The 23,596-nt window shown below is 61.3% G+C and overlaps 1 protein-coding gene across 4 annotated transcripts in view; it reads left to right on the top strand.

Moving 5' to 3' along the window:
- Nucleotides 1-20,134, top strand: part of IGFN1 (immunoglobulin-like and fibronectin type III domain containing 1) — a 31,665-nt gene extending 11,531 nt beyond the window's left edge. For 2 of the 4 annotated variants that reach the window (XR_002336273.1, XR_002336271.1), the window contains exons 10-24: nt 25-193; nt 1,208-1,480; nt 2,239-6,855; nt 7,311-7,435; nt 8,429-8,570; nt 8,891-9,190; nt 9,953-10,252; nt 10,725-10,898; nt 11,594-11,722; nt 13,326-13,627; nt 14,489-14,577; nt 16,215-16,410; nt 17,619-17,927; nt 18,657-18,983; nt 19,707-20,134. Coding sequence is in view for 1 of the 4 variants with exons in the window: in XM_021064507.1 (XP_020920166.1) it covers nt 25-193; nt 1,208-1,480; nt 2,239-6,855; nt 7,311-7,435; nt 8,429-8,570; nt 8,891-9,190; nt 9,953-10,252; nt 10,725-10,898; nt 11,594-11,726; nt 13,326-13,627; nt 14,489-14,577; nt 16,215-16,410; nt 17,619-17,927; nt 18,657-18,983; nt 19,707-19,720 (7,470 nt within the window). In the remaining 3 variants the exon portion in view is untranslated. Of the gene's footprint in view, nt 1-24; nt 194-1,207; nt 1,481-2,238; nt 6,856-7,310; nt 7,436-8,428; nt 8,571-8,890; nt 9,191-9,952; nt 10,253-10,724; nt 10,899-11,593; nt 11,727-13,325; nt 13,628-14,488; nt 14,578-16,214; nt 16,411-17,618; nt 17,928-18,656; nt 18,984-19,706 lie in introns of all 4 variants that reach the window. The other 2 variants (XR_002336272.1, XM_021064507.1) reach the window with 2 other exon arrangements.

Genomic DNA, 23,596 nt, shown 5'->3' on the forward strand with positions numbered 1-23,596 from the left:
CTTCTCGTCTTTTCTTGGCCTCAGGATGCCAAGATGATTCCGTATGGCTTCGACAATCAGACCAAGCACTGCCTGCGGCACCTGGGGAAGCACTATCAGTTCCAGATCCACGACCTGCGGCCTGAGGACGCCGGCATTTACCAAATCCGGATAGAGGATGTTGAGGTCTTCTCCACGGAACTAGAGACCAGCGGTGAGCCGTCCACCCTGCAGAGGTCTGGGGGCGGGGGCGGGGGCTGGGGGGGGGTATGGTGCCATGCCTGGCCCCTCACCGCGTTGGGGAGAGGAATGCCTCCCCAAGCAGTTAAGTTAGGCGCTGACTTTTCTTGGCCTGAGGTCTCGGTGCTGGGCTGGGCTCCGCCGAGGGTCTCAGACATAGGACACACCACCTCATCCTCACTCACAGAGCGTCCACAGTATCCAGTCACTCTGAGACCAGATCCAGCTAATTCCCACTCCTCTCTGGGGCAGGTCCTCCTCCTGCACACTCCCAGCAGGAATCTCCAGTGGGTGTCAGGCTCACTGTACCCCGTGCAGACCCTTCCCCTTCCTGCCTCTAGGTCCCTTCCTCCCTTCTCACTCTCTGTCCCTTCCCAAACCCCGCCCCCCTCCCACAGCATCTGGCAGCCCGAATGGCTTGGGGGGCAGGGGGAGCTTTCAGCAGGTACATCATAGAGAAAACAGGCTAAGTCAAGGTTGAAAAGGAGCCTGACCTGTGGGCTTTGAACCCCCACACCCCCGGACTACATGGGGTGGGGAGAGGTGCAGGGGCTTTGGGTCTTGGTCAGCCAGACCTGGGTGTGAATTCCAGCAGAACCACCTCTTAACTGGGTGAGGGGGGGTGGGGTGGGGTTGGGGGGAAGCCATTTAACTTTCAAAGCCTCGATTTTCTTACCGGCCATGGGGAAATAATAGCAGGATCTTGGAGGTGGTCGTGAGGACCAATCAGATCACGGGTCGAAAGCGCTCCACCTGCCAGTTTCCCTGCTGCACCCCCCTGGCCCCCAGCTAGAATGTGCAGATTTAGAATTACGAAGTGCCAGGGCTGGAGTCACAGTTTGCAACCTAATTATAACTCCGATTTTATGTGGGGAAAGTGATACCTGGCGTAAGGAGTGACCTGTCCAAGGTGACGGGGCGGCCGTAGCTGAGCTGGTCTGCGCTCCAGCCCCTGCATGGGATCACATGGTGCCCTGCTTCCCTGCAGCCATCCCCCCCCGGGTAGTGGTCCCGCTGGCTGATGTCCACTGCCAGGAGCACGGCGAAGCCGTCTTTGAGTGCACACTCTCCAGCCCCTGCCCCAGTGCCTCCTGGACTTTCCAGCACCGGCCACTCCAGCTCAGTGACAAATACGAGGTGTTCGTGTCCACGGATGGGCTGACCCACCGGCTGGTGGTGAGAGGGGCCCGCTTCGCAGACATGGGCATCTACTCCCTGGGCACCAAGCTGCATGCCTCCAGCGCCTGGCTGGTGGTGGAAGGTGAGTGCCTTACCCCAGCTTTCCTGGCCTGGGGGCCCCCCCAGACCTTGGGGACAGAAGGAAGGCGAGGGCGGGGCTCCCGGGGTCCAGTTCTTGCTTTCACAATTCCCTCTCCCTCAGAACCAGCAAAGCCCCTTATATCCATCCTTAATGCCCTCAGTGTGGTCTCTTCTTGCCAACCCAGCCCTCCTTGGCACCTGCTACTCCACTGGGCCTCGAATTCTTCTGGGGCGCAGATCTAAGATGGCCCTAGGGTCCTGGACAGGACAGTGGCCCAGGTCTAGTAGGATGAGAAGCCCCTGGGTCAGGCCAAAGACCACCCTTAAATCTCCCAGGGTTCTGGGTTCAGGGTGATCCCAGGAGACTGTAACTTGGGCACTTGTAAGGCAGGCAGATGGGCAAATAGATTTTGTAAGAGGCAGGCAGCTGCTCATAGCAAAGGACATTTGGCTTCCATGGATTCTCCAAAAGTCGTCATGAGCCACCTAGCAGGGTGGCTGGCCCGTGGGTTCAGGACTGGGTGGGGGGTGATGGAATTTATCCCACGGAGCGGGCACATTCCAGCTTCCTTTGGCGACAGTCAGCTTGTTTCTCTAGTAGGGAAACTGAGGGTCAGGCAAAGCCGCCGGGCTCCAAGAGGCACCTTGGCTTGATTTAACAGGTCTTTTCCTCTGTCTGTCTGTCTGTCTGTCTGTCTGTCTGTCTGTCTGTCTCTCTCTCTCTCTCTCTCTCTCTCGGGGCATGACCTCTCACCAAAGCTGGGAAAGATAAGAGCCTCCCAACCACAAGTGCTGACCACCAGCTGCAGGCTCAAGGAGCCCAGAGCCCAGAAGATTCCAGGAGTGTCCGTGGCAAGGGGGGGAGACTCGGAGAGCAAGGTCCCACAGGGAGCTCCCTCCAGGGTTCCGGACTGGCTTCTGGGCTCACAGCCGGCCCCGACAGGGGTGGCCAGGGTGGGCAGGGCTACTCCTTGAGGGGGGATGAGGAGGCAGCTGACTCAGCCTGGGGCCCTGGGCAGGCGAGAAAGGGCTTTCTGGGAGAAGAGGGAGGCAGAGTCCTTGCTCTTGGGGAAAACGAGCTCCTTGGAGAGGGAGGCAGGGATGGGCGCCTTCCACGGGGGGCCCACCTGCAGGGAGGGGGCCTAGAGGCAGACCTGGGCTTCATGGAGGCTCAAGAGCAAGGTCCGAGCGGAGCCAGTGAAGGGGGCAGATCCTCTGGGCCAGCACGAGGCTGGGAGGCTGGGTCCAGGCATCCTCAGGCTGGCGGGCTGGGCGGCCACGGGGAAGGGAAGGGGCGCGGAGAGGACAGTGAGGGTTGGCTGACCAGGGGCGCTCAGCTGGGACCGGGGACAGGAAAGGCTGGGTCTGCAGGGTCTTGGGCAGAAGGGGACGGGATGGAGACTTCACAGGGGGCAAGCCTGGGTGAGATGGAGGGAGGGGCTGCTCTGAGCGGGAAACGGGCTGGAGGAGCGTTGAGGGCCATGTGGGGCAGTGGGACTGGCCCGGGGGAAGCTGGAGGCAGCCGTGGGCTGGGGGGTCCTGGGGCCCTGGAGTCTCCAGGAGGAATGGGGTCTGGCTTTAAGGTGGGCAGGGACCCTGAGTCCTGGGGCTCTCAGAGAGGTGGTGATGCTGACTATGGGGATGCAGGGGGCTCCTGGGGGTCAGGGGCGTCTCTAGGACAGACATCTGCTGGCAAGGACTTCCAGGAACCACCGGTATCTGGTGGCAGAAAATTCCTGAGTCCTGAGGGCCGAGCTGGGGATTCTCTGCAGAGGGCAGAGGATGGAGGCCCAGAGGGGTCTGTGCATGGGAGAGGGGGCTACAAAACTAGCTCTGGAGCCCCCGGAGGCCCTGGGGGCTGGGGAAGGGGCCTGCAGGGGCTCGGGGGAAAGGAGGGCCCTGAGATGGCGGGGGCCTGGGATAGGGCAGGGGATGGCTCCCGAAGCCCCCCATATTCCCACGATGGGACAGCGGGTCAGAGGGGGGCAGGGGAGGCTGGCAGAGTGGGGTCTGGGGGTACAGGCCCTCACGATGACACGTGGTCCAGCCTCAGCCAAGCCAGGGCCCACGCTGGCCCTGGAGTGCTGGGGTCTGGTGCAGGGAAAGTGGGTGTGGGTGCTGCCCAGGCAGGGCTGATGGGGGCTGGTCAGGGCGTGGATGCCAGAAGCCATGGGCCAACTGGGTCTTCAGGCCCTGGAGGGACCCTGGGGGACACGGATGGATTCAGAGGTGCAGGGGCCGTGGGGTCTGAGCCAGGTTTTGGGACCGGGTCATGGGGCCCCAGAGGAAAAGGGGAGATGGGCCAGGAGGTGGGCGTGGGAGGTCCGGGGGCGCTGGGGTCTAGGTCTGGCGATGGCTTTGGGTATTCCAAGGGAGCTGGCCCCGAATTCGGAGCCGGCTATAGGGATGGTTCAGGGGGGCTGGGAGCTGTGGGGTCTGATCATGCTGGTGGTCGAGCCACCTCTGGGGTACCCCAGGGTGCAGAATCTGAGGAAGGCGGCAGTTTGGGGCCTGGCTCAGAGGCATCTGGGGGGCCGTGGTCTGGAAAGGAAGCTGGTTACGGGTCTATCCGAAGGGGATCAGGGAGACTCGCTGGTCTCGAGAGCAGCTCTGGCAGCACTGGCGGAGGGCCGATGGGTGAGGCTGGGATGTGTGCAGAGGCTGGGGTTGCATCCAGACGCTGGGGGGATTCGGACCCTGCTCTTGGTCCAGGGCGTCCAGGGACAGCGGGGTCTGTGGGGAAAGGTGGCCTTGGGGCCTCTGCTGCAGCAGAGACTCCTGCGGGGGGACATGCAGGAGTGGGACCAGGGGGTTCTGGGAGAATAAAGCCCTGGGGTCAGACTGGAGATGCTGAGGACTTGGGAGCCCTGGGGACTCTGGCGGCCTCTGGAGAAGGAGGCCGTGTGGTTGGCGCTGGGGGTCCAGGGTCTCTGAGGGCAGCGGGCAAAGGCAGGGATGGGACTGGAGCCAGGGGCCTTGGCCCTGGGGCCTCTGGAGCTGGAACCAGTTATGGGGATGCCACCTGGCGCCCTGAGGGATTAGCTCCTTCTGCTGGGGCAGCCTCTGAGGGTTGGGGAGTTGACGGGTCTGCTAAAGTGCTGGGTTCTGGGGGTGGGTCAGGAGTTCCAGGGTCTCAGCCAGTCGGAGGCAAATGGGCTTATGGAGAAGGGTCCAGGGGCCTTGGGCCAGAGGGGGTGGAGCCAAGCTGGGAGGCAGGCTTTAGAGATGGTGCAGGGGCCTTTGGAGGAAAGGGATCAGGAGCCACAGCTGGTTACAGGGATGGCTCAGGGGGTCCTGGAGGAGTGGGGTCAGGGGCTAAGGCTGGTTATAGGGATGGCTCAGGGGGTCCTGGAGGAGTGGGGTCAGGGGCTAAGGCTGGTTATAGGGATGGCTCAGGGGGTCCTGGGGGAATGGGGTCAGGGGGTGAGGCTGGTTACAGGGATGGCTCAGGGGGTCCTGGAGGAGTGGGGTCAGGGGCTGAGGCTGGTTACAGGGATGGCTTAGGGGGTCCTGGGGGAATGGGGTCAGGGGGTGAGGCTGGTTACAGGGATGGCTTAGGGGGTTCTGGGGGAATGGGGTCAGGGGCTGAGGCTGGATACAAGGATGGTTTAGGGGGTTCTGGGGATGTGGGGTTAGGGGGTAAGGCTGGATACAGGGATGGCTTAGGGGGTCCTGGAGGAGCTGGTTCAGGCGCTGAGGCAGGTCCCCGGGATGGTCTGAGGGGTACCAGAGGAATGGAGTCCGGGAGTATGGTGGGTTATCGGGGAGACTCAGGATCTGGGGAGATGGGGCCAGGGGCTGAGAGGGGCTACAGAGACAGTTCGGGGAGATTTGGAGGAGCAGGCTCAGTGGCCGGCGTGGGAGATGGGGGTGGGCCCAGAAGCCAGGAAGCCACGGGGCATGGGTCAGGGTACTGGGCAGCATCAGAGGGGCCTTACGGTGGCACAAGCCTCAAGGATGGTGGGGAGACAGGCAGGGGAACAGGGCTGGGGGAAGGGGCAGGTGCTGGCCTGGGCTCTGGGATTGTGGGAACACCAGGCACCACGGACGGCCCCCCGCACAGGGACGGGCCCTGGGGCCCCGGGGTGCCAGGTGTTCATGGAAGGCCACAGATGCTTGCAGAACAACAGGGCTCCAAGAGTGGTTTGGGGGTCTCTGGCTCCTCAGGGACCCCTGAAGGCAAGTCAGGCAGCAAAGGGCAGCAGGACAGCTCTGGTCTCCCAGGGTACAGAGGGGCTCCCGGTGGGGAGGGGGTATCTGTAGGCCATGCGGGGGGCCTGGGAGCCTCTGGGTTTCCTGGTAGTCGGGGGGCAGGCCCAGCTGCTCTGGAATCCGGATGTGACCCAGGCTTCTGGGAAGCAGGCCCAGGGGCAGCAGACAGGGGTCTGGCAGCTGGCCAGAAGGGGTTGGCCCCCCAGGGAGGAGGGAGGATGGGAGCAGGTTTTGGGGGCTCGGCAGGTGCAGGCCAGGGTCTAGACGGCAGCCGGATGCTTGGGGAAAGGGGCAAACCATCGCTGGGGTCCGCTGGTGGGCATGGGGAAAGTCAGGCTTGGGGCCCAGGCTGGGAAGACCAGGGGTCTGGCAGTGGCAGTATAGGCTCAGGGGACTGGCCCCCAGGTTCCAGGGCTTCAAGCTCCCTGCAGGGTGATGATGCCACTTATGGGGGGATCCGTGAAGGGCCAGAGGGCTCCTGGGGCTGGGAGGGGGCTCCAGGCGGAAAAGAGGCTAGTGGTGGGCAGAGTGCTGGCTTCCTGGATGGCAGAGCCTCGGGCCTTGGAAGGAGCCAGGCTAGTGGCCCAGGGGACTCAGGTGTTCCTGGTAAAGGCGCTTTTGGGAGGGCGAGTGGCTCCACCTCAAAGCCTGGGGACTCAGGACGTCAAGGAGCCTGGGATGGCCCAGGCGGTCCTTCTCGCAGGAAGGACTCTGGAGATGGAGCAGGATCAGGGGGCACCGGGGGGCCTGGCGCTCAGCCGGGCAGAGGATGGAGCGGAGGCAGGGGCTCCCTGGGGGAGCAGGCGTCCCTGGAGGCTGAGGGTGATGGGGCCCCAGGTCCAGATGCCCTGTGGGAGTCCGAGGGTGGGGCAGTGGAAGAGTCGGGCGGGTCCGAGAGGAGGCTGGGCCCGTACAGGAGCAGAACTCAAACGTGGTCGAGGGTGGAGGGTGGAGCAGCAAAGAGAGGGGGAGCTGATGAGGCCAGAGGCCCGGGGCCCCCGGGAGCAGAGGACAGGGATGCCCCAGGGGAGCTGCCAAGCCATCCAGAGGGCAGGAGAGACGGCAGGGAGGGCGAGTCAGACATCCTCAGTCAGAGAGACGCTGCCCGGAGTCCGAGATCCAGACACAAGCCTGGAGCTGGTGGCTTCTCCAGGGAGGCTGGAGGTAAGTGCCCTTGGCTGTGCGGCCTCAGGGGTGGAGCCACGGCAGACTCGCTGGCCCCAAGGATGCTGAGCCAGCCAACCCTGCCTCCAGCCCAGGACTCTGTCCCCGCAGTGCCCCCCGTTTCCAGGGACCTCTTCTTCCTCCTCGTGCAGGTGGATGAGGCTGTGTGGGGCTCGGGGCCTCTGTGTATCTCAACACCCCATGTCCAAAGCCCTGCAGTTGTTGAACCAGCTCTCTGCGGGTCACCTGGATGTCCCCTCTGTGTGACTCAAGGGCCCCTTCACCTCCCTTGATCCCGCATCCCCTGTACCGGCCCAGGCCCGGAGGCAGAATAACGGGCAGCCTGGCCCTGCTGGCACCGTCCTAGCCCAGGTGGTGGGACTGTGGCCCCCAGGGTGCAATGCGGGCCATGGCCTGGGAGGCTGTCCGGCCCCCACACCCCCTTGTCTCTCCAGGCTCCTTCGGCCACTTCTCCCAAGGCCTGGCTGACACGGAGGTGCAGCACGGAGAGACCGCCGTGCTCTCCTGCACCCTCACCCGCGACCTGGGACCTGGAGCCTGGTTTAAAGATGGAGTCAAGGTGCAGCCCCCACCCCCCTGATCACCCGGTTTGTGGGGGAGGGATGGGGCGGAGCCAAGAAGAGTAGAGGGTGGCGGCTTTGCAGGAAAGTTTTCATTTTGCGCTTTACTGACTCACCAACACACCGATTCTGGGCAAAGTTTAAAGGTTAAACAACCCACAATTAATTTTTTTTTTTTTTTTTTTTTTTTTTTTTTGCTTTTTAGGGCCATTCCCGCAGCATATGGATGTTCCCAGGCTAGGGGTCTAATCGGAGCTCTAGCCGCCGGCCTATGCCACAGCCATAGCCATGCCGAATCCAAGCTGTGTCTGTGACCTACGCCACAGCTCACGACAACACCAGATCCTTAACCCACTGAGTGAGGCGAGGGATCGAACCCACAACCTAGTCAGATTCACTTCTGCTGCCCCACGACAGAAACTCCCTTTTTTTTTTTTTTTTGATTTAATTTTTTTTATTCTTATCATTTTTTTGACCCACCATTAAAATAAAACTGGATTTTAAAGGGCACGTGTCCCACTGCCCCGCGCATGCCCCTCCCACCATCCAAAGTGCCCTCCCCTCCCAACACCTGTTGAAGCCTACCTGCCCTTCTAGGCCCTGCAGACGCCATCCTCTCGGCCCAGCTGGATGGGCTCTCACCTCTCTGAACAGCTCCCATCCCCACTTTTGCTGTCAGCTCAGGAGGGAGTCGTCCCTGGGCTCTAAAGCTCAGCCTTGGCATCAGCTGGACAGAGCTGACCCCAGCCCGGCCACTCACCATGGACGTGGCCTTAGGTCTCCTCCTCTATAAAACGGGGTTGATAGTGGTACCCGCTTCATCAGGTCACTGGAACAATTAAATGAGACCCTAGACACAGGGGGGATTGGCCGAAGCCTAGCACGCACCGAGCACTCAGTTCCCCCTCTGCGGTTGCCCCAGAAAGGCCCTGGCCAGCGGCACGGGCTTTGGACAGGGTGGAGTGACCGCCCCCCTGTGACCTCATTCCCAGCTCAGTGCCCGAGATGGAGTGGTCTTCGAGCAGGACGGGCTGGCGCACAGGCTCCTCATTGCCCACGCAGAGGGGACCCAGGCTGGCAAGTACAGCTTCGTGGCCGGGGACCAGAAAAGCGAGGCCACGCTGACCGTCCATGGTGAGACCTGGCCCTGCCCTTCCTGCTAGGTGGGCTCTCGGCCGGGTGACCATTCCACGGCTTGTCGTCCAAACGTGTCGCAGGCCTGAGGCCCGGGTGCAGCCTCATCCTTAGTGTGAGAGGGTGGTTTTAAACAGCAGCCTGGATGTGCCCCATTCTGCATCAGCACGTCCTCAGCAAGGTCCGGCCCTCAGCCTCCCGCTGCGGACCCAGCCCTGGGGCCCCTGGGCCTGGCTTCCTTTTCTGGGCCCTTCCTTCCTCACCCCCAGGTGCCCAGTGTTGGTGGCCGTGTCTGACTCTTGTGCCCTGTCCTCCCCCAGACCCCCCTGTCATCGCTCCAGACGTGGCCGAGAAACTCAAGGAGCCGCTGGTGGTCAAGGCCGGGAAGCCAGTGGCCATGAAAGTCCCCTTCCAGAGCCGCCTCCCGGTCCAGGCCACCTGGAAGAAGGATGGGGCCGAAGTGGCGACTGGCGGCAGCAAGGGGGCCCAAGTGGCCGTGGGGGACAGCTTCACGCGGCTGTGTCTCCCCAGCGCCAGCAGGAAGGACTGTGGCCAGTACAGTGTGACGCTGAGGAGCAAGGGCGGCTCCGTGAAGGCTCAGCTCACCCTGCAAGTCCTAGGTGCCAGCCTAGCCCTGTCCCCAGCCCTGCTGAGCCCTCCCTGGCAGGGGGCAGGCCCTGCGGAGGGGAGTCCCTGGAGCTGACCCCATGTGCATGCTCTTTAAGATGCCTTCTCTGGGAGTTCCCGTCATGGCTCAGTGGTTAACGAATCCGACTAGAAACCATGAGGTTGCGGGTTCGATCCCTGGCCTTGCTTAGTGGGTTAAGGATCCGGCATTGCCGTGAGCTGTGGTGTAGGTTGCAGACACGGCTCGGATCCCGCGTTGCTGTGGCTCTGGTGTAGGCCGGCGGCCACAGCTCCGATTCAACCCCTAGCCTGGGAACCTCTATATGCCGCAGAAGCAGCCCAAGAAATGGCAAAAAGACAAAAAAAAAAAAAAAAGATTCCTTCTCTCCCCCTCCTCAGACTGGGAAGAGCAGTTTAGACAAAGGAACCAACTCCCATGGGGAAGACAGGCCATGGGTCCCCGTGGCTGACACAGCGGGCTCTAGGGCCAGCGCTGGGGTGGGTGGTGGCCCCAGCCTTGAGCTGTGCCAGCAAGGTGGGCCTACCCGTGGCCCCCTGGGACTGGGCTCAGGGCTGCGGCACCCCGTGTCACCTCCCGGGGGATGTGGGGGGCGGAGACCAGGGTCGCCTCCAGGGAAAGCCCACCTAGGCCCTCCACCCCGAGGCAGGTGCCCCGCTGATGGGGGGGGGGTTCAGCGCAACTCTCCGAGTCTTCCCTGACCCCCTTCTCTTCCTGCTCCCCTGGGGGTCTGCAGACAAGCCCCAGCCCCCGGAGGGCCCCCTGGAGGTGCAGGACTGCCACGGCGCTGGCGTCTGCCTCCGCTGGCGGCCCCCGAAGGACGATGGGGGCCGGGCCCTGGACCACTACATGGTGGAGAGGCAGCAGGCCGGCCGGAGCACCTGGTTGAAGGTTGGCGAGCCCCCCCCGGACAGCACCGCCTTCACGGACCCCCACACGGAGCGGGGCAAGAAGTACACCTTCCGCGTGCGGGCCGTGACCGCCGAGGGGCCTGGGGAGGCCCTGGAGTCCAAGGAGGTGCTGGTGGCTCCTGACGGTGAGAGGCCAGGCTGGGGCCAGGGAAGGGACACTGCCAGGCTCCCCCAACTGTGCCCAGAGTTGGGGCCACCAGCTGGTGCCTGGGGGTCTTGAGGTTTCCCGACAGCCCTGGGTGATGCCTTTCCCCAATGTCCTCTGCAATCCACAAGTCGGATGCATGGGGGCTTCTCCAGCGGGGGCTCTGTGGGAATGGGGTGCACCGGCAGTGCCACGGGGCGGGGCCGGCATCGCCCTCCATCCGGAGCATCTGCCTTGGGGCTGAGGGGCCTCAGGGCTGGCTCTAGACCCCCAGGCCACAGTGCTTTACCGTTTCCATCACTTCTGCCCCCAGCTGCGGGCTAGCTTAGGCCCTGACACTCCCCAGGGAGAGATGGCATGTGGCCGGCCCCAGGTGCCTGCTCCTGCACCAGGACCTGCTGGAGTAGCAGCTCTCCCAGCCTCTGGCTGACCAGCTCCTTCTCTGTCCCCAGCTCTGCCCGGGCCCCCTTCTTCCCCAACCATCCTGTCAGCCTCCAGCCAGAGCATCACACTGTCATGGACCGCACCTCGGGGCCCGGGCAGTGCCCACATCCTGGGCTACCTGATCGAGAAGCGTAAGAAAGGAAGCCACACTTGGGCGGCCGTGAACCAGCAGCCAGTGTCCGGTGAGCAGCCGGGGGTGCCCACCATCCAGGCCTCCACAGCCTCCCTGGACCCCCGCCCGGGGTCCTGCGGTGGCATCAAGCCAGGTGGCTTTAGTACAGGCATCTCGCCTGTGGGGGTTTGACCCCAGGGCCTTTGGCCACGTGCACTCTTTGGAGCCATCACCCTGAAGTGGGGGGAGGCTGGAGCTGAGATGTGGCTGCACGTCCTTCAACTCCAGGGCAGTGCCCCCACCCCCCGTCCCTTCCCCAAACAGAGCGTCTGGCCCAAAATATCAGTAGCGGTGGGGTTGGGAGACCCTGGTTTGATGGAGGTCCCACCCAGGCTGCTCACAGCTCCTCATCCAGACAGCAGAAGTGTCCCCTTCCCAAGTAGATTCCTAAGAACTTAGTTCTGAAACCAAGAGGAATGCAGAAAAGCCAAAACCAGGCCAGCAGGAGGACGAAGGGGGTGAGGGTGCCAGGCAGGCTGTGCTGGGTGCCAGGCTGTGCCTTTCAGGGCTCGGCCCGCGCATCTCTGGCAAGGGAACCAGAGAGACTTCCCCCACGTTGGTGGCAGAACCAGATGGATTCAAGCCCTGAGACCCCGAGGAGCGTCCTTCTCCCGTCGAGGGCTGGGTCACATGCGGCAGGGGTGTAGCCAGGCTGGTGTTGTCCAGACCCCACCAGCCCCATCAGGCGGGACTCTCTCTCCACAGAGAAGACATGGACAGTGGCGGACCTGCGGCAGGGCGCTCAGTATGAGTTCCGCGTCACGGCCGTGGCTCCTGCTGGCCTCGGAGAACCTGGGCCCCCGTCGGATGCTGTCTTTGCCAGGGACCCCATGAGTAAGTGCAGTGCCAGCCCGGGAGGGGATGGCAGCGGGGTGAGCAGGGAGGGGACCGGAAGCCCCAGGCTAGGGACATTCCCGAGGAAAGGGGGGGCTGGCAGGCAGGCCTAAAGCCCTGTCACGGAGACCAGACAGGCCCAGCAGCCAGAAATGGGGACTGGAAGAGGCCTTCCCAGGTCACTCACTGGTCTCAGCCCTGTCAGCACCCACTCTCCCACAGTGAGGGGTCATCCTGGGTGGTGTGGTGAGAGGTTGCGGGGGGAGCTCCCAGGAGAGTCTCACTAGCAAGTCCCCACCCTGGCATTGTGCCAGGATCAGGTGCATCCGTGGGGACCCTCTAGGCTAGAGCAGCACTGCCCTCCCTGTGGCCTTGGGTACACCAGGGCCCCTGGAGGTGCCAACAGTGTGAGAACAGCAGGAACAGCTAAGAAGGCCTGTGGTCATCGTGACTAAGGCATCTCCAGGTCCTACAGGAGAGAGAGAGCTGTCCTAGCGTGGCTAATCCACATTTCCCAAAGCAAGGGAGTTCCCGTGGTGGCTCAATGGTAACGAACCTGACTAGTATCCACAAGGATGCAGGTTTGATCCCTGGCCTCGCTCGGTGGGTTAAGGATCCACCATTGCCGTGAGCTGTGGTGTGGGTCACAGATGCAGCTCGGATCCAGCGTTGCTGGGGCTGTGGTGTAGGCCCGCAGCTGTAGCTCCGATTCAACTCCCAGCCTGGGAACTTCCCTATGCTGCAGGTGCAGCCCTAAAAAGACAGAAACAAACAAACAAAAAAGCCCCAAAACACAGGAAAAAAACCCAACAAATTTCCCAAAGTCGAGCAGAGGGCATCCCACCCATCAGTGCCTCCCTCCACACAGGTATCTGCTCTATGCACCTCTCCCGACCCCGCCAGTGACATGCCACAGTAGGGAAGTGGCACATTCCCAGCCCTTGTGGAGCAGCCAGGGTGTCCTTCTGTGTCAGACAAGCCCCAAGGAAGTAGCCACGGGGCCTGGAGAGACTCAGGGGAGTCTCGGGGCTGGGCGCCCAGGGGTGCCCCCCACCAGGTGGTCCCCAGGCTTGGCAGCCAGAGCCCTGAACCCCATGCTGTTCACAAAGCCCTTTACACACACCACAGTCTGTTCTGAAACCCTCTTGGGGGGTGAGCCGTGTTGTCATGGTGCCCATTTCACAGGGAAAGAGCACGAAGTGTGGACCAAGTGCCCAGGGCCGTCCTGAGCTGGAACTTAGAGCTCAGGAAAAAAAAAAAAAAAAAAAAACAGAGAATTCTAGTTTTCGGGGGTCTTGGAGCCTAAGTTCTCATCAACTAAAATGCCAGCTTTGGGCAGTTATGGGAGATCAGGGGAAGGGGGTGGCAGGTCGGCAAGTGGATGGAAGGAGTCAGGGGAGGCTTCCTGGAGGAGGTGACCTGGGCTGGGTGTGCAGACTGAGGAGGAGCCTGGGACCGAGCAGAGATTTGGGTGCCGGCAGGTGCTTCGGGAATGTCCGCAGGTGGATCCTTAAGTGAAAGGGATCCACAGCCACTCATGGAGGGGGCCCCTCAGGAGAGGCCATACCCTCCGACACCTCTGACCCCCTTGGTGTCTGGCCAGAACCCCCGGGCCCGTGAGGGACCTCCGAGTCACAGACACGTCACACACGAGCATCACCCTGAGCTGGGCCCGACCAGATACCCAGGATGGGGACGAAGCCCAGGGCTACGTGGTGGAGCTGTGCAGCTCGGACAGCGTCCACTGGACCCCGTGCCACACGGGCACCGTGTCTGGCACCACCTTCACCGCTAAGGGGTTGCGGCCCCGGGAGGGCTACTTCGTGCGGGTGACAGCAGTGAACGACGGTGGCCACGGCCAGCCCGCCACCCTGGACACAGTTGTGCAAGCCATGCCCGTCACTGGTGAGTGCCACGCCCTCCTGCAGCCCCAGGCCCTTCCTAGGGGGGCTCTGATCCCCTCCCCCCAGCTTCCAGAAGGTTCACTATGGATGCCTGGAGGGGCTGGATGCCAAGCTGGCCAGGTCTGTTCAGAAATGTGCTTTCATGACACCTCGTGAAAATCCTACAAGGTCAATATTATCCCCAAGTTACAGATGAGAAAGCTGAGGTCAGGTGTACGCTGCCTTGGGCCGCCCTCACCGCTGGTGTGTGGCAGAGCCAGGGTTTGAGCCAGGTGACTGACCCCCAAACCCAGGCCCACCCAGAACTCTTGGGCCTGAGAGGCTGGGCCCTCAGCTCCTGCCTTCACGTCGGAGCAGGAGCCGCGCCCCCACCCTGGTTACTGGAAGATGGACGGTTCTTCCTCTTTTGTTCCTGGAGCAACGGACCTGCCTTTGGCCCAGGCTGACGCTGGGCTGTCCCAGCAGACCCCAGTCGTCCCTGTGACCATACGGGAGGCGTCTGGTGAAAGTCCCCAGGGGCCTTGTTGGCACTCCCCCAATGAGGCCCCTGCCTGCCTCCGAGGGTCGTGTCTCACCACCAGTGTAGGATTTGGGCTCCTTCTGGTTTCTCACCGCCCTGTCCCGTCCGTTCCGACTGGATCCTCAGGTTCTCCCTGTCGGCTGTGCTTCCTCAGCCCCATCGTCCCTGCACTCATCGCCCCTGCCCCAACGCCCTAGGCTCCCCCAGACCCCCTCCAGCCCCCTCTCCAGCTCCTGCAGATCCCAGCATCCCCTCCCCGCTGCCTGGTGGTGACCCAGGGCTGGCTGGACCCTGGTGACCACATGCACAGGGCAGTGACAAGCAGCCCCATGTGTGTTCCAGTCCGTCCCAGGTTCCTCCTGGATGCCAGTATGAAGGACCCACTGATGGTCAGAGCTGGGGACACAGTTCGCGTGCCTGTCCACTTTGAGGTGAGCACACCTGGCGGGCTGCAGGGGGCAGCCCTGTGGGCCTCTTTCCTTCCCAGTCCCCTTCTGGCCCCTGGTCAGTGACCTGGGCTTGTGCTGGGTGTCAGGCAGTGGCGAGACAGGGAGGAGAGGGACCTCTTCGTGGGTGCCCCTGGTTACTGGGCGGTCACTCTGCTTGGGCTTCTGAACCCCTCTGGTGGTGGCTCCCGGTACTGCACCTCTAAGGGGGGGCGGGTGGCGGGGGTGCACACTTTCTCCACCTTCTGAGTCTGGAAATGGTGGAGGGTACAGCCCCGGTCACGCAGCCCTTTGACTTGAGAATGTGTGATGTGCAAACACATGGCCTGCGTTTGACTCAAGACGGTCCTCAAGCGGCACCAAGTGTCTCTGTGTGCGGAGCTGAGTGGCCAGTGTAGTGGTTAGAAGCACAGGGGCCTGGATTCAAATTCTGGTCTCATCACTCGCCAGCTGTTTGAATTTGGATGTAAATCTTAACCTCTCTTGATCCCACATCCTCGTCTGTCAAATGGACGTAGTAATAGTGACTTATCTCAAAGAGTTGTCCTGAGGATTCAAGGAATTAATACATAAAAGTGCATAAATAGTTCTGGACACATGGCAAGTACCCAGTATGTGTTCGCTATTGTCATCATCATTGTGGTTATTTGTATTATTAAAATCACCTCCATCAGCATCATCCATGTGGGACGCTCACAGGTGGCAGAGCTAGATTCAGACCTGGATCTAGGGAGTTTTCTCTTGTGGCCTAGCAGTAACAAACCCAACTACTATCCATGAGGACACAGGTTTGATCCCTGGCCTCGTTCAGTGGGTTAAGGATCCAGTGTTGCCCTGAGCTGCACTGTGGGTCCCAGACGTGGCTCAGATCCCAAGTTGCTGTGGCTGTGGTGTAGACTGGGAGCTGCAGCTCCAATTCGACCCCTGGCCTGGGAACATCCATGGGCTGCAGGTGCAGCCCGGGCTCTAACTCTAAATCACGTGTTCTTAGCCATTACACCATAATAGTGACTTCGGTGATGATGACAAAAATATTTAAGACCCACTGAGTGTTTGCTCCGTCCTGGGCCCCATTCTCCTTCCCCCCCCTCCCCCCAGCGTATTGTTAACGTCTCGGGTCCTCAGACAGTCCTGTGAGGTGGATCACGGTCACACCCCATGTGACTCTGATGCCCAGCGCACCCAGAGCCAAGGGTCTCATGGGCATTGGTGGCATGGCCATCAGGCAGCTGGGCCGGTTCCCCACGCTGGCCAGGGGCAGGCCACCATACTCCCCCTCCTGGATGAGAGCAGGGACCCCACCAGCCCTCCCCACTCCTCCCCACCCTCCCTCCCCCGGCCCTGTATGAGAATCCAGGTCTGATTCTCTCTTCCTCGTCACACCGTAGAGCAGCAGGTATCTGGGTGGATGTGACGTGCAGGGCCCTTAGAGCGTTTGCCAGCCCCCCTTTCCAGCTCCGTCTCCCAGCACTGGCCACCATGCCCGCTGCCCACAACAGCCCGTCACCACCACCACGGACATGCCTCTTAGAAGGCTTGTCACACTCACACCTCGGCCCAGCTCAAGCGCCATCGTCTCTCCCCTCTCCCCTCCCCTTCTCCCCTCCTTCCTCGCTTCCCAGGCTGCCCCCATGCCGGAGGTGACCTGGCTGAAGGACGGCTTACCCTTGCCTGCCAGAAGTGTGACCTCCGCTAAAGACGGCCTCACCCAGCTGCTGGTCCCTGCAGCCAGCCTCGCGGACAGCGGCCTCTACACCGTGGTGCTGCGGAGCCTGCAGGGGGAGGAGGCCACCTACAGCTTCCGCCTCAGGGTGGCAGGTGAGGGCCCAGCTGGGGCTGGACACAGCTGGCCGCTCCCCAGGGCCTGGTCCCAGGTCTCCCGGATTCTTCCTGGCCTGGGGGTCCAGGTGGCCACAACCCCACCCTGGAGGATGAGGGCCCAGATGGGGACAAGGAGGCGCTGTCCTCCTGCCCCAGGCGCGTGGGGACAGCTGCCCACAGCCATCCTAGGAGCCCAGTGGTCCTCACTCAGGGTCTGTGAGTGAAGACAGGCACCCCCTTCCCACACCCCACCCCAGAGAGTGCCATCCCCCAGCCCCAGCCCCGGAGGGGTTTCTGGACACAGAAGTGACCACAGCCACAGTGGGGGGTCTGTAATGTGGTCTCAGGAAAGCCCCTACTCTGTCCCTGGGTCCTGTGTTGTTTTACTTATAAGTAAATTAAAGTGAATTAAAATGGGCCTTCTTTTCTGAGAGCTTTCCCGCCCCCGCAGTCACTGCAGAACCCGGCCCTTGCCTGGCAAGACCAGTCTCCAGGGCCCTGGATGGGGACCTGGAGGAGGACTCGGGGACCTTGGGAAGGACTTGGGGACCTGGGAGAGGACTAAGGGGACCTGGGGGGAGGACTAGGGGACCTGGGAGAGGACTAAGGGGACTGGGGAGGACTAGGGGACCTGGGAGAGGACTAAGGGGACCTGGGGGGAGGACTAGGGGACCTGGGAGAGGACTAAGGGGACTGGGGAGGACTAGGGGACCTAGGGGAGGACTAGGGGGACCTGGGAAGGACCAGGGGACCCAGGGAGGACTCATGGACCTGAGAGAAGGGCTAGGGGTCCTAAGCAGGACTAGGGGGCCTGGGGAGGAGTTGGGGCATCCGGGGAGGGTTAAAGGGACGTGGGGGAGGACTTGGGGACCTCGGGGAGGACTCAGGGACCTGGAGGAGGACTCGGGGATCTGAGGGAGGACTAAGGGGACCTATGGGAGGAATAGGGGAACTTGGGGAGGACTTGGGGACCTGTGGAAGGTCTTGGGGACCTGGGAAGGACTAAGGGACCCAGGGAGGACTCATGGACCTGGTGGGAGGGCTAGGGGCCTGGGACAGAGTTGGGGCACCTGGGGAGGGCTAAGGGGACCTGGGGGAGGACTCAGAGACCTAGGGGGAGGACCAGTGGACCTGACAGGGACAGACAGCTGCCAGGCTACAACCAGGTGCACCGAGGCCCCAGCCCTCCCCTTCTGTCCCCACAGCGTGCCCACGGGCCCCGGGGCCCATTGTCCTGAAGGAAGTCACTCCAGGCTCTGTGACAGCTGAGTGGGCACCATCCCCAGACGAGGCCGAGGCGGGGGCCACCCCGCTGCACTACACGGTGCTGACACGCTCCTCGACCTGTGCAACCTGGCGCCCCGCAGCCGAGCGCCTGCACAATTGCCGCTTCACCCTGGTGGGCGTCCTCCCAGGCTGCGAGTACCACTTCCGCGTGGTGGCCAAGAACGAGCTGGGCACCAGCGAGCCCTCAGACACACGCCACCCCTGGGTCGTCCCAAAGGAGCAGCCAGGTGAGCCTGTGCTGGGCGGAGGGCAGTGCGGATGGTGGGGGTGGCAGGAAAAGGGGGGGGTCTTCACTCCCCCCCCCCCGCTAGTCCTGCATGCCTGCACCCTGTCCTCTGAATGAGGGTGGGTCCCGCCTTCATGGCCCAGCAGTTAACCAGCCTAACTAGGAACCATGAGGTCGCGGGTTCAATCCCCGGCCTCGCTCAGTGGGTTAAAGACCCAGCGTTGCCATGAGCTGTGGTGTGGGTCACAGATGTGGCTCGGATCCCACGTTGCTGTGGCGTAGGCTGGCAGCTAGAGGTCCGATTTGACCCCTAGCCTGGGAATTTCCATATGCCGTGGGTGCGGCCCCAAAAAGCAAAAAAAAATAAAATAAAAAATAAAAATGTCTGGAAGATTCCACACCAGAATGGTAGCCATGGTCACCAGGAGGTAGATTGGGCTTGGTTTGTTTTCTCTCTCGCTTTGATTTCCTAGATTTTCCAGTTTATTCACAGGGAATGTGTGTTAGCTTGCAGTACAGAAACAGAAATCCCCAAAGGCTTTTGATAAAAGGATCAAAAAATGCCTTGGGCAGCCTTGGGGCCAAGTTCACGGGGCGGGGGTGGGGGTGGGGACATGGCAGGAAGCCCAAGGCCAGGCCCACCTGCACCAGGAGCTTCCACCCCGACCAGGCTGGCCACAGCCCCCCTGCTCACTCTCTGAGCATCCTCTCCTGCCCGTTTCCCCCGCAGACAGGGGCAGGGTGAAGCACCCGCGCTTCCGGGAGCCAGACCTGAGCCAGAAGCCACGCTTCCTGGTGGGGCTACGGACCCACCTGCTGCCCCTGGGCTGCGAATGCTGCATGACCTGCGCTGTGCAGGGCTGGCCCCGGCCCCACGTCACCTGGTTCAAGAACGACCAGAGCCTGGCAGGGAACCCTGCTGTGTACAGCACCGACGTGCTGGGCGTGTGCTCCCTGGTCATCCCCAGCGTCTCCGCCAAGGACAGCGGCCAGTACAAGGCCGTGGCCGAGAACACGCTGGGCCAGGCGGTCAGCAAGGCCACCCTCATCGTTGTAGGTGAGGCTTGTCGTCAGCCCAGCAGGGGAGCTGGGGGAGGGGAGGGAGAGCCAGACAAGTAGCCGCCACCTGCCTGGGGGGTGGGGGGGTCCTCGAAGCCCCTCCCTCGTGGGGTGCTGGGCCAGGTCCCCAGGGGCAGGGGCTCCGTGAACTCTGCTCTTTGACCTCCCAGGGTCTTGATTTGCTCCTCTGTCCAAGGCCCTGGGCTGGATTGCAGGTGAGTGGCCTCTGGAGTAAGGAGCTACGTGCCAGCCACCTAAGCTTCCCAGAATGGCCTTGCAAAGCCGTTTCAATCCCACGCTGTTTCTTTATAAATATGCCCAGAGTCCCACATTCCCAAAGCCAGGCTGGCCCTTTCATGGGGAAAGCAAATCATGGGTGTTGATGAGAAAACCTTTTTCCCCAGGAGCACTTCAAACATATTTTGAATAGAAAAAAAAAAAAAAAAAAAAAAAGTCACTCCTAAACATTTTACTTTATTCGGAGTTGCCCTTTGTGCAAAAATGGCCCTTTCTACCTCGGAAGGGGGTGTCTTAAAGTGCCCGGCTGTGCACACCCAGTGTCTGGGGTCGTTATGGTTGCCAGAGGGGCCAGGGAAGAACTGGGCCCAAACTCGGAGAGCATGGGCGGCTGTGGGTCTGCCCCCACCATGCCCCTGACAGCGCCCCCCGGCCTGACCCCTGGGGTTACCAGCCTGGCATACATGTGCTCCATGTCTTGCAGAATCTGACTCCTAGCCTCGCCTCACCCCGGAAAGGCCCTGCCCAGCCCCACGACTGCTGGAGGACACCAGGTCCCCTCAAGCTTCACTCCTGACACCGTGCGGCTGGGGAGCCAGTCCCAAAGGACAGAGGGTGCAGCAGTGCCAGAGCCCCGGGCACTTTGGGGAGACAAAGGAGGACTGTCCCTGAACGGGGTGACAGCGAACCTCCTACTCCCGAGCTCAGAGGGTGCGGGTCTGTCTGCAGGATGGAGGCCACGTCCTTGTGGCCAGAGGGCAGAATGAGCTGGAACTCTGTGACCTCAGTGAGGGCAGGGGGCTCAGAGGATCTGGGTCAGAGCTGGGCATGGCGGGCATGTGTGTGTGTGTTTGTAGGGGTGGGGGATGCTTTCTGTGCTTCTTTTCAATAAAGCATTGGCTGGTGTGAGCAGACCGTTTGCAGATTAATTGGGGGTTGGGGTGCCCAGGAAGGGTCCCCAGTATGGAGCCTTTGTACCGGGAGAGGGGGGCACTGGTTCCTACTGCAGGGAAGTGCCGGGGGGGGCGGTCAGGACTGGGCTCTTTTGCAGCCCAGGCTGCAAGTACCATTCCTGGGGTGGGGAGGCTGAGAATGCGCCAAGAGTTTGTAGCACAGAGACCGCCTTGAGTCCTAGCCCGTGTTGCCTGCAAGATCCCGTGAGCTGCAGAGCCGGGGCCTCCCTGGGCGGAGGCTGGGTGAGATGGCACCCCAGGGCTGGCTCCGGGGGCCCATCAGGTGCGTGGGATTTGACCCCTACTCAGGCCCAGGGCCCGCCTGGCCTTGGCACAGCCCCAGGCCCCGTGACACAGACAGGATGGAATGCCTCTCTCTCCAGGGAAGGACCCCCGTGTGACATCCCCCCACCCCACCTCCTTCCTCCTCAAGGGCTGGCTCCCAGGAAATAGTCCGAGTCCCCAGGGACCAGAAGGAGGGAGGCCGAGCCTGTGCAGGTGCTGGATGAGGGGCTGGGGAGGGAGAGGAGGCTGGACGTCAGCACTTTCTGAGAAGGGGGCTAGGGGACCAGTGACAGCTTTCGGAACTGGAGAGGGAGTCGTCCCCAACTGGACCAGGAGTGTCCCCGAGGCAGGGATGGGCCAGGTGATTTTTGTCTGTGTCAGCGTGGCCCACCCCTGCCCCACTGAGACCCCTCACCTCCCTGCCTTGGGAGCTGCGGGCCCAGGGGCCTGGGAAGAGGAAGTCCTTAGAGACTGCAGGGCCTTTGGGCTGATCTGCTAAGAGCTTCCTGCTTCCCACGCTGTGGGGTCGTGGAACGGGGGGCGGGGGGGACTGCAGCCTAGAGTCTAAGGTATCAGCAAGGGGGAAAGAGGGTCACACAGAGTGGTCAGCAGGTGCCCGTGGCTTGCCTGGTGCCAAGCAGGGCTCATCCAGCAAGGATGAGAGATGAGCCCTTTCTGCGCCCCTGGGGGGACTGGGCCTTCCAAGGAGACCCAAGGACAAGACCTGGCCTCCTGGTGGCTTCTGGAGATACGCCATGCCTTTGACCAGTGTATGCAGGGAGAGACCCTCAAAGGGCCTACCTTCTGGGAGGGGGAAGACTTGCCCACCAGAAGCCATAACCCAAGGTAGAAGGGATACACATCCCAAGGATGAGATGCCCTGAGGAGTTCCGAGGAGGGGGATGCTGCGGCTGAAAGCATCCTGGAGGGCTTCCTAGAGGTGGTGACATCTTTGAAAGCTAAGAGGAGTGGGGATGGGGGCAGAGGCAGGGAAGGGCTGCCAGGCAGGAAACAGACCCCGGTGCAGGCGGGGACCCGGAGAGCACAGACTGGGCTCCAGGACCCTGTGGGCTGGGGATGTGGGGGAACTCGGGGTAGTGGGGGTTTGCTTGGACGGCGCAGCCCAGGACAGCAGGGTGCAAGGAGTCCGGTGCCCGGGAGGGCCTGGCACACTTCTGGAACTGGGCAGGGAATGGCCACAGGTGTCTTCTTTCATTTCCATCCAAAGCTCCCAAAGCCCTCACCAGTCAGGTACACGGAGTGAACGAATTTGAGTTTGAAGGCTCGTTCTTCTACTGTGCTTACGCTGAAAAAGAAAAGCTCCAAACCAATAAAAGAAGGCTCCGTTGGAGTTCCCATCGTGGCTCAGTGGTTAACGAATCCGACTAGGAACCATGAGGTTGCGGGTTCGGTCCCTGCCCTTGCTCAGTGGGTTAAGGATCTGGTGTTGCCGTGAGCTATGGTGTAGGTTGCGGAAGCAGCTTGGATCCCACTTTGCTGTGGCTGTGGTGTAGGCCGGCGGCTACAGCTCAGATTCGACCCCTAGCCTGGGAAACTCCATATGCTGCAGAAGCGGCCCTAGAAATGGCAAAAATACGGGGGAAAAAAAAAAAAAAAGAAGGCGGCCCCGTGACAGTCAGTTTCCCCGCCTCCCAGTTAGGTGGGGGTGTATGGCTGAGTCCTGGCCCAGGGACAGGATACCTTCCAGGTCTCCCCCTTCCAGCTGCCTGTGCAGGCATCCGTTCTCCTCCTTCAAACACTGATTATTTTTTCATTTTTTATTTTTTATTTTTTATTTTTTTGGTCTTTTTAGAGCCGCACTAACTGCATATGGAGGTTCCCAGACTAGGGGTCAAATCAGAGCTGTAGCTACCTGCCTACAACACAGCCACAGCAACACGGGATCCAAGCCGCGTCTGTGACCTACACCACAGCTCACGGCAACACCAGATCCTTAACCCACCGAGCGAGGCCAGGGATCGAACCCGTGTCCCCATGGATACTAGACGGGTTCGCTAAACACTGAGCCACAACGGGAACTCTCTGCATTTTCCTCCGTTTATTTTTCTCTTTTTATCATCAGTTGACATTTGTTTTATTGGTTTGCCTTTATCTGTTTCCTCTGATGAAAAATGAGGGCTGATTTTTGGAGAGTCGTTTCTACTCATTGCTCTATTCCCAGGCCAAAACCAGTGCCTGACACACAACAGATACTCAACAATTTGTAAATAATGGAGAGAATAGTAATTAAATCTTGGACCTTGGGGAGTTCCCGTCGTGGCACAGTGGTTAACAAATCCGACTAGGAACCATGAGGTTTCAGGTTCGATCCCTGCCCTTGCTCAGTGGGTTAAGGATCTGGCGTTGCTGTGAGCTGTGGTGTAGGTCACAGATGCAGCTCAGATCCTGCATTGCTGTGGCTCTGGTGTAGGCCAGGGGCTACAGCTCTGATTAGACCCCTAGCCTGGGAATCTCCATATGCCGCAGGAGCAGCCCTAGAAAAGGCAAAAAAAAGACCAAAAAAAAAAAAATCCTGGGCTTTGGAGTATGACTGTGGTCTCAAATCAATAAACCCACCAGCTGTGTGATGTCAGGCAAGTTACTTAACCTCTCTGAATCTCAGCCTCCTTGTCAGTTAAAAGACACAAACAGTACTTCTTTCAGAGGCATGAGAGTTCAAATTGCACAGGATACCCCTCCCACAGGGACCACACAACAATGTATGATGCGTGGCTGCTGTGATGATAAACGGCCAGGAGTGCAGCAGCGATGGGGACATTTCTCAAAGAGGAAAGTGACCCTCTGCCTTGTTGGGTTAGAGGTCCATGACCTGGGGGTCCTGGAGCAGGAGCTGACCCCGCTTGCGGTGCCCAGGCCCAGCTGGAGCCAAAGCTCCGAGAAGCCAAGCACGTACTGTCCGTGGTCTCACCAGGGAGGCTGGAGCGGAGGCTGGGGGTCGTGGTCCAGCAGACCTTGAGGTGGAGGGGCCCTGGCCAGGTGGGCAACTCTTCCAGGCTCAGTGGCTGCAGGTGACAGGAGCTAGGGAGCTGGGGCAAGGTCAGGGGGAGAGTGCGGCAGAACTGAGCGCTGGCCCAGCAGGTGGAGGACTTCTGATGAGGACAAACAGGACCAAGAG

The sequence above is a fragment of the Sus scrofa genome, chromosome 10, assembly GCF_000003025.6.
Source record: "Sus scrofa isolate TJ Tabasco breed Duroc chromosome 10, Sscrofa11.1, whole genome shotgun sequence".
In the NCBI taxonomy this organism is placed as follows: domain Eukaryota; kingdom Metazoa; phylum Chordata; class Mammalia; order Artiodactyla; family Suidae; genus Sus; species Sus scrofa.